Raw genomic sequence first — 15,912 nt, forward strand, 5'->3', positions numbered from 1 at the left:
TTGTACCCATTTATACCCGAAAGGGATGGATAGGACCAATCCCCTTTATACCCATATGGGCGAATATGAAGACTATGCCCTTTTCGGTTCAATAAGGACTCAAATAGGGATCAGTCGCATTTTTCATGGCAGAAACAGAATCGAAAGGTTTGCCAAGCCACCAAATCTATTTGATATAAGTTGACCACCCGCTTTTCAAAAAGGAATAACAAATATTCTCCGAAAATTTAATCCTAACTCCGGTGTAGTCGTTAAGTGCTAGTAAATTAGGTTCGGTATAGGGCTCCGCATTCTTCTTAAATAATTCGATTCAATCCCGTGTAATCTTTTTTATTTTTCTAATTTTGTTGCCGTTTTTTTAATATTTCTTATAATAGGTTACATAGATTTCAAACTAATCAACTCAATCTCAACTGTACCCGAAAGGGACTAAAGGGGATAAATTATGCACAAATGTAGACAAAAGAGATCAATCGGAGACTAATCTTTTTAGGGATTAATCGCATAATTTTTTGCAGGGTTTACATACAATTGGGTGTGACTTTAACCCGATTTTAAAAGTTTTCTGTCGGCATGTACAAATACAAATATGAAGTTCGCTTACCAATGTGCAAAAATATAGTTCAAAGGGTGTATGAGTTATCGCTCTTGTAAGTCCAAAAAATCTTATTTGGGAAGTAGGCGGTGCCACGCCCATTGTCCAAAAAAATTACGTGGATCAATGTCAGTAATTTACATGCAAAATTTAAAAAACCTAAATTCCTTAGATACCCAAATATCGTATGTTCTGTTCCGAAATTTCTATATACAGAAAGAGGCGTAGCTACTGACCGATTACTCCCATTTTTTTCAGAAAGCTTTCGCATCATAGCAGAATGTGGTGTACAAATTTTCACTCTAATAGTTGTATTGGAACGAAAAGTGAAGCGGCGCTGTCGCTACATGTCTCGCCGCGTAGTGTGAACGCATTTCAAATATAAAAAAGGATTCCGTTTATTTTAAAATATAGTTTTATATAATTAATAAAGATTATATAAAAAATTTACCTGGGTGAAAATCGAGGACCATAATGTGGCAAACGGTCTCTATCCGGAGTATCTCGGCTTGGTGTCAAGCGGCTAGAATAATACAAAACAAATTCAGTCATATTTTAAATGCTGCAACAAAATTATTTCTGCTATAAAACAATTGTAAGTTGTTCAATTGATCAACTCAAAAAACACGTTACTTAGAAAACGTAAAAAACTGTGCGCTAAATGAATTTTCAGTTTTAAAAAATATTTTGTAAGCGACAAATGGGGCTTTTGAAAAAATTTAAAGATTGGTCGGTAGCGAGTTATGAAAACCAATAATACACGTACCTTCACAAATCCAAATCGAGGTTTTCTACATGGCTCTCTTTAGATATACAATGGGTGCGATGCATGCCATTAATAATTTTTTCAACAAGTGAGGGTCACTATATGTATAAATAAAATAAATGCAAGGTGCGATAGCCTCCTAAGAGATTTTAGGCCGAGCTTCTCTCCACTTTGAGTCGTGCTCCTTATCAACTTTTCCTACAAATTGGCGGGATGGGACCTTCATTTTTAACGCCGACTCCGAACGGCATCTGCAATGCAGATGAGTCTTCATTGAGATGCTCGGAGTGCTTGCCAAATCGCTGCCGAGGGGCGACCTCGCTTAGAAACACTTTTGCTATTTGAAAAAACTTGTCTCTAAACTTTTGATATTGCTTTGCCCGGGGCTTTAGCCCAGGACGCTCCCAAGTTACCAGCACACCACGGAGGCCGCCAGTGTCACTATATACAAAATACATTATACAAAAATACTCACTTAAGTCTGCGCGTATTTAGTCCTTGATCACGAGAGCCCTTGAAGCTGTTTGGAAAAACGACACAGAAATATAATATTTAATTCATAAAACATTCAAAATTAACCAAAAAACTAAACTGAATTAATTATTATGTTGTTAGGTTATATGTAAGCATAGATGTTAAGTAATGATTAGCTAATGCTAATGATTGCTAATTAACCTTCATTTGCGAAATTCTCTAATTCATTAAACAATTAGAAATAGTCAACTAATTCCCATTAGATAATTGAAATTTTTTTTTCTAATGGTAAATCTAATTGCAGTTAGTTGCCATTAGCAAAAAAAATTGGGTTATCTTTACTTATTGCATTAGCAGAAGTCAACTACATTTCTAATTGTAAAGGTAACCCAATTTTTTTTGCTAATGCCAACTAATTGCAATTAGATTTACCATTAGAATAAAAATTTCAATTATCTAATGGGAATTAGTTGACTATTTCTAATTGTTTAATGAATTAGAGAATATAAACCAATTGCATCAATTACTAATTCTAATTGCAATTTAACATGTATGTATGTAAGTATGTAAATAATTATGCCCCAGTATCCTTACAATAGAAATAAGAAAACATAATAGGTCCCTCAGTACTAGGGCTGTGAACTGCATCCGGATTTTTCAACTATCCGGATAAACAGGATATTCAAATAACCGGATAGCTAAGCAAAAAATCCGGCTATACGGATACGTAAATGGCAAATCCGGATACTCGTATGTCCGGATACTGGCATATAAAAGTTGAATATCCGCATATCAGAATTGCAACAAGCAAACATGGAAAAATTATTCACAAAATATGTTTGTAGATTATTAAATTAACATCAGAGAATAAAAAGCTACAATTTTACAAACAAGTGAAAATAAGAAAAAACGCTGTTAATTGATTTAAATGCCCCACGTATTTGTTGTTATTAATGTTAAATAAACATATATGGTACATCAATTTTTGCTTTCACTGGATATCCAAAAATACGGTTATTAACCGGATCTTCATAAATCCGGATATCCGGATAGTTTCACAAACGAATATTAACCGGATATCCATGTCGTCCAGATTTTATCCGTGTCAACGGATATCCATACGTATTTTTGGATATCCAGGGAAAGCAACAAATTGATGTACCATATATGGTTATTTAACATTAATAACAACGTGTCAACGGATATCCGTATGGATATCCGGATATTCGAATAAGCAGATAGTCCCAGCCCTAGTCAGTACTTAACTGGTCGGGGTCAAGGTCTTGGAAATTTTTATTTATTTGGGAAACAAACTTTCTAGGTGGGGTCGCCTCTTAGCGAAAGTTCATATGCTTGCAGATGCTGTTAGAAAGCAGCATAATACATGTAGATCTCGTCCCGAAAATTTGAAGACAAAATTAAAAAGTAGCATGAGGCAGGTTGGAAGAGAAGCTTGGCCTAGATCTTCTCAGAGATCTAACGGTCCAGCATTTATTTATTTTACTTAGCTAGCTGGTCGTCTTGTAACAAAGCCCGAGAGTCGATTATCCGTTGCTCTGCTAGTAGCGCGATTTACTTTTGCCGATTTTTAAAATTTACCGTTTGTAGCGTCGTCGATTGAGTGATTCGCTTGCTTGGTTTTAACATCACTTGTTTAGTATTTATTCAATTTTAGAAAAAAAGTATCTCTGGTAGCAAAATGTCAAAATTTACGAAAAGGTCATAGAGGCATTGAAAAAAAGAAATATACAATAATTTGTCCGCCCCACAAATTTTGTGCAGAACTCAGCAAAGTTAGTAGTTCTGAAAATATTTGTGTTATTTGAATTGTCCTATTTTTTTAGAATGGCGTCCACCACCAAGGCAATAGAGAGGTCCACAACTTTTGCATTATTTGCAGTTGCATTCCGGGACAAATTGTACGCCACAAACTCAGATGCAATTTTTCACTTCAAATAATAAAAATTTGTGTATTTATATCAGTAAATAAATTAAGACCACGATAAATTGTCAATTGCAAAAACGACAACGACTACTGGGTCGATTTTATCAAATTCTGGGGTTGCCGAAAGTTGGTGAATTGCATAATTGTTAATATTATTGTTAAGCTAAGTCACCGCTGTTAAATCTTGTTAAAAAGTTAGTGAATATCAGAATTGGCTAAATTACTTGGGCATTTCACAAGAGTAACGTGTTAATCTGAAATTTTAGTTGTTTCCATGGTTTCCAATATAAAAGCTGATTAAAGCATAGCATAGTACGGCGAATAGGAGACCTTGTGATTTGCCTAATTATTAAGCCAATTTACCGCTGTTAAATGTTGTTAAAAAAGTTATTGAATAGCGCTACAGGTACCCATTTCAAACACCTATAGAACGTAAGTCGTTCTCTACACCTTGACCCTCCCTTTTGGGGTTCACAGGAGCATGACAATAGGAACAACTTATGGGTCGGAGTATATTTTTTTATATCTACTGCAACAATAAAAGGTTACCGACTATAAAATGCATGTGACTACTCGGCCTCAGATTTTACGATCTATCAAATACTTAAGAAATAGATTAAAAGGATACGCTCTTCCGAATCAATCAGTTTTTAAATCGCGAAAATTAGCTACATATGGGGCCTTGATATTGAGAAACACATATAGTTACGTCTGTTACGTATAGTCTGAAACATATCCTTTCATATCTACTGTGACGAGTCGACGTCAGCTCTTAATGGTTTGTTAAATCCTGAAGAAAGCCCGTAAAACTAACACGCATCACCTGTCTCCCAATTTTAAAGCAGCGTTTGGAAACTCGAGAAGCATCAATATGTGTGGGTTTGAGGTTGAGCAACACTTATAGCTCCGTCTGGTGTGGATAAATAGTAATAGATAAGTACATGCTATCATCTACGAGAAATTCGGCGCTGCTACGATACTATAACAGTAACACGCTAGAAGCTAGAATCGCCGTATGTGCACTTGGGAACAGGTGCTAACACCGAAGAGCTAGCAGAGAGTTACTCATGCCAACAAGTGCAACTTTGGCCTTAGAAGGTTTTCGTACATAACATAGCCCTTGGAATGTCCTTAAGAACAGTTAATTTATCATCACTGATTGGCGATTTGGCTTTGGCCATTGCGTAGCATGTTACGATTGTCATCCCAGTTTCACAAAAGTTGTCGCCAGTTGCGAACCCCAAGGGAGTCCTACTCCACCAGTCCCTTCCAACAGTGGAGGTTTCCCCTCCCCTGCTTCCAAAGACGGGCGTTACATATTCGCTTCCCAAGGCAGTCGGTTCTATGTACCGGAGTGACTCGGGATTTTTCTCGACCAAGGACTGTCATTTCAGTGCAACCCCATTTAATTTGTTGCGTCCCTCCCATAAATTGTCATTCTCCCAGCAGCCCCTTGCAGCGGGACTGCTCCATATTCTCTTGCTCCGGGAAGGTATCGAACCCAATCCGGGTCCGTCACCTGACCCCGGTCCTGAGAAAGGGTTTTGCTGCATCTACCGGAAAAGAATCTTTTTAGGACGGTCATACTCTTGTCAGTGTGTCTCGTGTAAGGGATGGTTGCATCGGACAGGTTGTTCTGGGCTAGATCCCAACACCAGACGTCCAAGTAACTTCTACAAATCTTTTGTGGCTCCTTGCTGTTCACGCCCTAGGACGTCCCGTAGCGCCCCCGCTACCTTCCAGCAGCCCCACTGCTCAGCAAGCCACAACAAGTACCCGCTGCTGCTCGCGCCCCACGGCGCCACCAACTCACACCGCTGCTCCCACTCATACCTACAATCTCCGCAGTAGAGTCGGGAGCAATACCGAGCATTAGCCCCTGCCCCGTCTTCTCCCCCCCCCCTCTTTTCCGGCGTCAGGGAAACATACTCTTAGTCCCTACCTCCCTTTGCACCGTTTGCCAGCACATAATATATATTTGTTTGCGAAATCCGCCAAATGCAGCTCCTGCCATGGACGGTGCCACTTTCCTAGATATTCTGGTCTCCGCGACGGCAACCCCTCGACGGGTTTCATCGCGCCATGTTGCCAGGTCGCATACCCAAATACACCGGGTACCCCAATGTTTACCAAAGGACGTCCAGTACCAGGGCCACAACAGCAGTCGCGTCCTAGCCTTCCGCAACCCAGGCGTAGTCACCCGTCACTTACTCTCCCCGCATGCACTTCAGAATTCTGCAGTTCAACTGTAATGGATTAACTGGGAAGATCACGGAGATAGACGATTTCATGAAGCGGCACAATATCCGCATTGCTGCGATTCAAGAGACTAAACTCACAGCAAGACCTGCACTGCAGCCCTGTTATGGGTATAATGTCCAGAGAAAAGATCGCGAGAGCGGAAATGGAGGCGGCCTCGCGTTTATCATACACCACTCAGTGCAATATTAAATATTTGATCCCGACATCGGCCGCAGGGACAGTATCTTAGAACGTCAAGGCTTATCTGTCCGGTCAGGCGATGCAAACCTAGAAATCATCAAAATCTACATCCCTCCTGGCACCTGTTGCCCCAGTGGATACCGCCCTAATATCAGAGCCTTACTCACTGGCAACAATCGCACTATCTTAGGCGATTTCAATGCCCATCACGATCTACGACAGTAGGGGTGAGATGTTGGCGGATCAAATAGAAGAAACGACGTTCTGCACAATAAACGGAGACTCCCCACACGTATGGTAGGAAGCTGTCACAGTTCGCCGGATATTTCAATCGTGAGCGCAGAACTCGTAAACTGCGTCAACTGGCAGCCGATGGTAACATTGGCATCCGCCCACCTGCTTATACTTACTTCGCTCGAGCGTTCCGCCGACATCATTGTCGCAGAAAAACGCACTTTAGAAAAGGAAAGTGGGACGAATACAAATCCCTCTGCCAGTGCAGATAAACTTTGGTCCACCGTAAAGTGCCTATCGAATCCGTCTAGGCACAATGACAAAGTTTCCATCGCCTTTGGCGATAAAGTGCTGTCGGATGCGCAAAAATGCGCGAGCGCTTTCTGCCGACAATATATAATGTATTCTACGGTTGACAAAGATAGACGGATGCCATCGGTCATGCTAAACCATCCAAAGCAGTGGACCCAGACGGCATAGTCACGCCGAAGCTGAAAAGCCTAGGGAAAGAGGGTTTCAAATATTTAGCACATGTCTTCAACCTATCTCTTTCCACCTTTGTCATACCCGAAAAATTGAAAATGGCCAAGGTGGTCCCGCTACTAAAGCCTGGGAAACCAGCTAACATAGGAGAGTCATATCGCCCGATATCTCTCCTATCGCCAGTAGCCAAGACGCTTGAAGCCATTTTGCTCCCTACTTCAAAGCAAATTTGCAGCTAGCCTGTCCTCAGCATGGCTTCAGAAAACTCCATAGCACCACCACCGCGCTAAATGCCATCAGCACCCAGATAAATTGAGGCTTAAATCAAAACCCCCACCATAGAAAAGTACTCGTTGCGCTAGACCTATCAAAAGCTTTTGATACGGTCAACCATGGCACGTTACTGCAAGACCTGGAAGGGTCTACTCTTCCCCCATGTCTTCAAAGGTGGACCGCAAATTATCTGGGTGGTCGGCAGGCATCGGTGCAATTTAGAAATGAGACATCAAAAGCAAGAAGAATTAAACAAGGGGTGCCACAGGGTGGTGTCCTATCCCAACTTTTGTTTAATTTCTACATGTATAAGCTACCTTCGTCATCAGAAGGTGTTACTATTGTTGCCTACGCCGATGACTGCACATTAATGGACACAGGTCCATGCCCACAGATCGGTGAGCTTTGCAGCAGAATAAACGGCTACCACCCTGATCTCTCCAGTTTTCTCGCCTCGCGAAACCCGGCATTATCACCGAATAAATCTTCCGCGACCTTGTTTACAACATGGACGTCCCAAACGTCGACCATTTTGAACATCCGTGTCGATGGCAATACGCTACCAACTGTCCTACACCCCAAAACCTTGGGTGTGACGCTTGATCAGGATCTACATTTTGGTGAGCACGCAGCCGCTATTGTACCGAAAATCCAGAGCCGTAATAAAATCCTCAAATCTCTTGCTGGCAGTACATGGGGAAAAGACAAAGAGACGCTCATTACCACATACAAAGCAATTGGCCAGCCGATTGCATGCTACGCGTCCCCTATATGGTCGCCAAGCCTAAAAATCACCCACTGGAAGAAGCTACAGAAGCTACAGGCCTGCCAAATACTGCTCTCAGAACTGCCACGGGCTGTCTTCTTATATCCTCAGAACACCATCTACATAATGAGGCGAGAATACTCCCCATTAGGGAGAAAAATGAGATGCTAACCAAACAGTTCCTGTTGAATACCCAGAAACCTGGACATCCCAACCGACATCTGATTGATGAGCCAACACCGTCTAGGGGCTTAAGGAGTCATCTCCGTAAGCATTTTGAGGAAATACGGCACCTGAGAACTCAGTCGTATGAAGCAAAAGAACACAAGCAGGTCCTTGGTGAACTCCACAAACAGGCGTTGGACCTTTATGCCAGGAATTGCCCGGTGAATCCAGTACTCAAAGAACAGTACCCAAAACTTGCGGAAGAGGAACGCATACTCCCCAGGGAAACGCAAGTCACTCTGGCTCAACTTCGTTCTGGATACAGTAACAGGTTAAACTCTTACCTATCCAGAATCAACCCCGACATACAAAATGTATGCCCCGCTTGCAATGTGTCCCCACATGACACCAACAATCTCTTTAATTGTAATCTGGAACCAACGCCTCTAACACCCTTTCATTATGGTCCACCCCTGCTGAAACAGCAAGTTTCCTTGGACTCCCGTTAGAGGATATTGATGACAATTTGTGATCGGTCGGAACTATTAGGTGGAGCGAAGCACTGCTACAACAACAAAAACAACAACAACATATTATACTTTACCCATTTATCTTTAAAATATTATCCTTTACTCATTGTCCTAGTTTTCAAGTACTCTCAGTTTTAAAAGTATTAAGGGAAACTATGTGTAAATATTCGGTAATTTCACGGTGGCACAGGCAAGGCAAACCGAAAAGAAATTGATTCCGCTCTTTGTTTGTTTGTTTTTTTTTTTTTTTTGAATGAAATTTACTGTTTTTTTTCGTTTTTTCATTGAAGATTTTGACTTACACTGCTTTGAAATCATTTTTACAGTAAAATTTTATTGTTATTATATTATTTTAATGTTAAGTTATAACATTTCTATGTATAAACAATTTTCAGAGAGTAAGAGCAGTAATATTTACATTGCTCTCTTGTCTTGGAAACTCGATTTACTGCTTTTTTGGTTAGGAAATTTAAAATGTTCGATATATAAAACAAAGCTTAAATCTTGTTTAATCTTTAAATTTGAATTTTTAATGATAAATATTTACTACAGCCCTATCACAACACATGGTTAGCAACGGCCATACAGCAGATTTTACCAACACAACAATTATTGATAAGGAGAAAAGAGAAATGACGAGATATACCTTGGAAAGCTTGCACATTTTAGAAAACAGAGAAAGGACCATGAACAAGAAGGAAGATAGCGATAATATTGCCGCTGCATACATGCTTTGTCTAAACAGAAAACAAATTAGTTATGACAAGACTACCACACAAGGTGGTACTGATAAGTAAATGTTAATATTGTCCGATATTGTTGTAAGTGTAGAATTTTTGTTTACTTTAAAACTACTGTGTTAATTTATATGTTTGTGCTTTTCAACATAAAATATTTTTTGTTTGTTTATTTAATTTAAAAATAAATAGTGTTGCCCCTGAAGATGCTGAAATATTCAGCGAAACGTCGGGCGTAAGGTGAATTAATCGTTTTATTTGCACCAGCATAAATTAGATCAGACTAGCCTACAAATCATAAAAAATAAAAATTATTGAACTGATCGCAAAAAACCCAACAAGATAAATATTTAAGTTAACGAGTAAATTGGTGCCGGAGAAATATATTGGCATAATAATAACTAGTAATACCCCTTTTTTGTTGCAAAGAAAGGATTTCTAACTTCATTAAGCGCTGAGTATTCAATTTATTGTATTCATAGGTGAAAGCTTATGAGTTACACACAAAACAATAAACATAGAGAAAGCAGTACGACTTACGAGTCTTCTTAGCCATTCCCGGAAAAGTATTACAATCCACTGGGACTATAATTAAAGGCATAATTATTCCAAATGAAATGCATTCGTTAACAAGTCTGAAGAGATACGTCGACTTGAAACCGTAAACAGATAATATTAAGCAGTTATTTCAAATACAAGTTTAGAAATCGATGGTAGTATTACTTATTTTATTTATATCTTTTTCAATTTATATGAAGATTCGTATCAAAATGAACATTTCCATATCAGTCACATCAAAATGCCTGATCATCTTTAAAAAAAAAGTAGCAGAGAGCCGCCTGGCGACATCCAGAATCGTAACCTGCACGCTTTCCTGTGTAAAAAACAGCAATTGACAAGTCGTAGTAGTAGTCTAGCGCCTACACTTTAGGTAACTTTTTTTATTCAAGGTTCGATTCGAGCTCAAGGCCAGAACTTTGAATCATTTATCAATAGGCCGATGAAACAAAAACATAAAAAATAATTTTCGAGCCTGCGAAAAGAAAATAGCGAAAGAGTAAATTTTTCGACCAAAACACTCCCAAAACCCATAATATATTTTTTTTTTTCAAAAAACTGTGGTAAAAACGTTGGCGATAACAGTTTTTTGAAAAAAAAAAAATATTTTTTGAGTTCTGGGGAGTGTTTTGGTCGAAAAAATTACCCTTTCACCATTTTTTTTGGCAGGCTCGAAAATTATTTTTTTGGGTATGCGTAGTGGAACTTTTTTTCCTATCGAAATCCTATCGAAAAATTGATGGTGCGATATCGGTTAATAAATCGACCCAGTCTATTTTACAGCGTTAAACTCTAGTTAAGCTGTTTGACTTCTTTTTTGTTTTCATTGAATAAATTAAATTGAACTCATTCAAAGGTTATACTATTTTTACCATTTGATCATAGTAATAGTCATATAAACGAATTAATATATTTATAAGCTTAGCTTAACTAACTGCTTCAAAACCGGGCATAATTCTAAAACTTTCCCACACTTACGGAGATGCCGAACGGGTGGAATAGTAAGACGATCAAATCATGTAAATACATTCTTCAATTAATTCGCTAATGAATAGACATCATAAAGCTTCATTGGGGTCGTACCACACATGACTCAAATAGGGTTAATGGACACAAAGGTATAAATTGCTCACGCTTCAATTAAAAAATAAATGTATGTTATTTTGCACTTCATTTTGTTTAATACACTTTCATTTTTTCTACATTTTTCTACAAAAATTATATACTATCTATTCATTCCAATTGGTTAATACCCTGCAAACCAATACTGAAGAGTGTTATGAGAATTGTAAATATACTTGTTTTAGTAATGTTATATATTTTAAACGTGTGGGCTTAAAAGTTGTAGTAAACGCACCTCTGTCTACTCAAGTCACCATCAGGAGTTTTTTCTCTTGGGTCGTGGCTGGAGCCAAGACTATTTTCCAAACGCACATATATTCCAATGAAATGATGGAAAGCAGGTTTATAAAATTACAAAAAAAAATTAAATATTTAAAGCTTGACAATTCGTTAAATACATTATCGGCATTCGCATTCTTTAATTTCACAAATAAACTTAATAAACTTAAACTAGGATAAAAGTTCTAAATGGTTTTTGATTAGGATAAAACCCCAAAGGAAAGGGCACTTTTAGTTTTGAATGAAATTTTTATGTGCAGTAAGTATTGCTCGTATATGCATATTTTCCAAAAAGAACCAACTAGTATTTTGTTTCCAAACAGATTTATAACCAGGAAAATACTTTAGACGAAGTGGCGTTGTCAGTTTTCTGTGCAATTTTTAGCAACCTATCATTCGTTGAGGAGCAGGGTTTGCGAAAATTTATTTCATTCAACTAAAAAATATTTATGCATACAGTTGAGTGATTTTAAAGTGGTTGTGGATTCAAGGCAAAAACTAGGTACATAAAGAATATAGTTAGCTTAATGTGAAAATGTATAAGTCAACATTTACGAATTTAACATGAGACGAAAAAAATGAATAAATTTTGAAATAATCCATTTTTTTTTTTTCAAAACTGTGAATGAAGATACCTTAATTGCAATACTTTTGAGTGTAGAAGCTTTGAAAACGATAAATAAAAACAAATATTTTCTCCTGACTTTGGACTTTTTACGCAATCAGCCCAATTCTAAACGAAAATTCCGTGCGAATTTTCTCCCTTCTCCCATTCCTCGTATTCTAAATAAAAATTCCTTGTGAGTTTTTTCACTTCTCCCTTTCCTCCTCGCCCTCGCGAAGGGCAGACATCTTGTCGCGATGCGAGGGCTTAGTCGCTGACCACGGGACTATGCCACCCAGTAGAATGCAGGTTCACATGGATCTCCATGGCTGCGGTGGCCTAGTCCTGGGGTGAGCGATGACCAAGATCTGTCCCCTCCCAATCCAGGGTGTTATGCGGCACCGTGCCCATTGGATGGTTTGCAGCCGGGAGGTTAATCTGGCTGTATTTATACGGAGCCTCTCTGACACCGGGCCGCCTCAGAGAGTAAAAATGGTCTTACCGCGGTAAGGGGCTCTGCCGCGGCGGACGACACTTTTCCCCCTTTCAATAAGGTGACCCTAAGCTGGCCTCGTCTAGCAAGGGGTCGTACGAACAAGATGAACCACAAAAATAAAAAAAAACAAGCAAATGATAATCCGTTCTCCTCCACAGGGAGAAGGACAACAGCATTGGCATCCACACGCCCTAGTGAACGAGGGAGGGCTACCAATGCTACCAACGCTAAAGTGAAGAGCGACTTGGTGGGGGGCGGCAATAGTATGGCGGCGAAGGGAGTTGCGCTGGTAACGGCGAACCCTGACGCGCCTGCTGTTGTCGGACACCGACCAAGCGCCGGAACGGCAACCTTTTTTCCCACGGCTGTGGCAGGGGTCTCTGGACCTGGCCACTCCGAGCCAAGGGAAAACGGGGCCGCAACAGCTACTTTAACCGGGGGAGCGACTGCGTTGGAAACGACGGGTCGGCTCCCCATGGACGACAAGAGGGCAACCTAAGTCAACACAGTCTTAGGTGATCGGACGGGGGCAAGCACCAGTATGGCGGCGAAGGTAGTTGCGCTGGCAACGGCGAACACTGACGCACCTGCTGATGCTGGGCGCCCGTCTGACGCCGGTATGGCGACTGTTCTCCCCACGGCTGTGACAGGGGTCCCACGATCTGGTCACACTGAGCCAAAGGAGAAAGGAGCCATAATGAAGACATCATCCGGGGGTACGACCGCGAGGGCAACTACGGGTCGGACCCCTTCTCAAGAAGATTCCCACAAGGGATCGTTCCACAGGAACAAACGAAGGGCTGCAAAAGTCCTGTCAAGGTATGAGGGTGTTCCGCTGGAAACGCTGTCAGAGAACGCCAGGAATTCGGTGGAAAGGGCGCGAGCTCTACTGCCGAATTTTCGGGGTTCTCTGCCAACAAGCGCAACCCCATATAAACGTCAAAGGTCCGATGAGGATATCAAACCACCGCCGAAAAGGCACCAGAATCACCCCGCGGTAGCCAAACCCAGCTTTGCCGAGGTAGCCAAGGGCCGGATCCTTATAGGAATCCTGGACCGAGGGAATGACCGTGGTGCAATCCCTAAAGACCAGTGGCCGTACGTCCGGAATGAAATCGGCAACGCCGTTCTCGACGTGCTGATGGAGTCTCCGGGTAGTCCGCCGCGAGGTTCTGATGCAGGATGGTACCAGGGCCAAATCAAGGTACTCGCTTGCGCTGTACAAGGCAGTAGCCGCAAAGCTGGGACAAGTCTATCCCGGGGCGATTATCGAGGTCGTTGACTGGAAGGACATTCCGGCTCGGCCAAGGGCCAGGGCATGGGTTCCAGCGGTTCCAGCAGAACCTGAGAGAATTCTCAGGATGCTGCAACTGATGAACCCGGCTCTCCCAACGCAGGACTGGAGTGTCATCCAAGTCGAGGACGCTGTAGGACCTAGGAGACAGGTCGTGTTAGCCCTGAATAAGGAAGCTCTCGAGCCCCTTAGACGGAGCAAAGGAAGAGTGTTTTACGGCCTCGGGGAGGTCGTAATTCACGTATACCGTGGGGACGCACAGCGCGCATCCCTTCGAGTGCCTCTTTGGACACGGACATTGAGGCACCCGAAGTGGAAGCGGAAATCTCCGACGCCGAAAGCCTGGTTTCCGCCACGTCAAATTGCGCAGGGGCTCTGGGCAATTTGTCGATGGAGGATGCTCTGCTGGATAGCGACGGAGAGGATGCCAACATCACGGTGATGGAGGCAGGGGAGTCTGAGCAAGCTCATGCTGAGGTTGCTCCAGATAAACCTGCACAAAAGTAAGGCAGCCTCGGCTGCTCTCATCAGTCGCCTTTCTAAAGGCGACGTCGAAGTGGTCCTTATCCAAGAACCCTGGGTGAACAACTCAAGGATTTGCGGATTGGGGGCCACTGGGTTTAAGCTCATCCGAGCTGCAGATGAAGGTAAAGTGAGAACATGAATTTTAGTAAAGTCTGAGCTAAATATCTTTCTCTTGCCTAATTATAGCAATGGTGACGTCACAGCGGCCAGTTTGTCAAGCGGAGGCACCCAATTAACGCTAGCCTCCGTTTATATGCCGTACGACGCAGAGGAACCTCCTCCGCAAAAGACGGTAAAGGATCTGGTGTCCGACTCAAGCAAAGGCCATCTGTTAATTGGGACAGACGCAAACGCCCACCACGTGCAGTGGGGTAGTTCCGACATAAACACTCGGGGTGAGTCACTTTTTGAGTACCTTTTAACAACTAACCTTGTAGTTTGCAATGTAGGTAATGAACCAACTTTTATTACTAAAAACCGTAGAGAGGTTATTGACCTCACTATTTGTAGCGAAAGCGTTTATGGGTGGGTTAAAAAATGGCGTGTTCTTGAGGAACATTCCTTTTCAGACCACCGCTATATTGAAGTAATGTTAGAGTTCTTCGTCGATCAGCCCATTGCGAGACGTAACCCACGTAAAAAACTGGGAACTACATAATGAGCTGTTAGCAAGAGAACTACCAGAACTGCCCCCACAAAGCCTCTCATCAACGATGGAGCTAGAGGGTCTGGTAGAAACCTTCACATCGGCTTTCTCAAAAGCCTTAGAACAGGCCTGTCCATTGCCAAAACCGCGCGGTAAGCGTAAACCTCACTAGTGGTCCTATGATCTGGACCTACTTCGTAAATCCTGTAGAGAACAGTTTAACAAAGCCAAATTCTTTGATAACGGGTCACAATGGCTAGAATACAAGGACAAACTAAGAACCTACAAAAAAGTCCTGAGACAAGCGAAGAGAACTTCATGGAGAAACTTCTGCACTGGAGTCGAAAGTGTCGTGGACACATCCAGGCTACGGTGCGTGCTTTCTAAGACGCAAACAGCTATTAGCTTTCTGCGGAGACCGAATGGTACCTGGACCAGCACAGAAGGGGAAACTCTAGAGCTGCTCCTGGACACACATTTCCCGGGAAATATGACAAACGCACCGGAAGTACCTGCAGCAAACCAAGCTGTGAATATACCCATCACTGAGGAGAGAGTGAGGAGGGCAGTCAAAAGTTTTAAACCTTTTAAGGCTGCTGGACCAGACGGGATTGTACCCGCTCAACTTATCTACTCTTTGGAGGTATCAGCCAACTGGCTGCGGCACATATATACCGCTTGTTTGGCTATGAACTATATTCCGTGTGCATGGAGGAGCGCCACAGTCATATTCATTCCTAAGGCAGGCAAAGCCTCTCATTACGAGCCGAAGGACTATAGACCTATCAGTCTTTCATCCTTCGTACTCAAGACCCTAGAAAGAATAGTTAGCGATTTTCTCACTACAAGCATTGATAGGAATCTCATTTCGGACTATCAACACGCGTACACCAAAGGTAAATCTACGGAGACTGCGCTACACAGCCTAGTCTCTACTATAGAAACATCCTTGTTCGAAAAGGATTATTGTCTTGTGGC

The 15,912-nt window shown here is 41.7% G+C and overlaps 1 protein-coding gene across 13 annotated transcripts in view; it reads right to left on the reverse strand.

The window, feature by feature from the left end:
* The window catches only part of shot (dystonin-like protein short stop), a 1,374,398-nt gene that overhangs the window by 187,395 nt on the left and 1,171,091 nt on the right, over nucleotides 1-15,912 (reverse strand). For 10 of the 13 annotated variants that reach the window (XM_067773043.1, XM_067773040.1, XM_067773039.1 and 7 more), the window contains 3 exons: nucleotides 11,326-11,385; nucleotides 1,837-1,881; nucleotides 1,047-1,118 (listed from right to left, as the gene is read on the reverse strand). In XM_067773043.1, coding sequence (XP_067629144.1) covers nucleotides 1,047-1,118; nucleotides 1,837-1,881; nucleotides 11,326-11,385 — 177 coding nt within the window. The remainder of the gene's footprint in view (nucleotides 1-1,046; nucleotides 1,119-1,836; nucleotides 1,882-11,325; nucleotides 11,386-15,912) is intronic. The other 3 variants (XM_067773042.1, XM_067773033.1, XM_067773034.1) reach the window with 2 other exon arrangements.

This window comes from Eurosta solidaginis, chromosome 3, assembly GCF_040869045.1.
Source record: "Eurosta solidaginis isolate ZX-2024a chromosome 3, ASM4086904v1, whole genome shotgun sequence".
In the NCBI taxonomy this organism is placed as follows: Eukaryota; Metazoa; Arthropoda; class Insecta; order Diptera; family Tephritidae; genus Eurosta; species Eurosta solidaginis.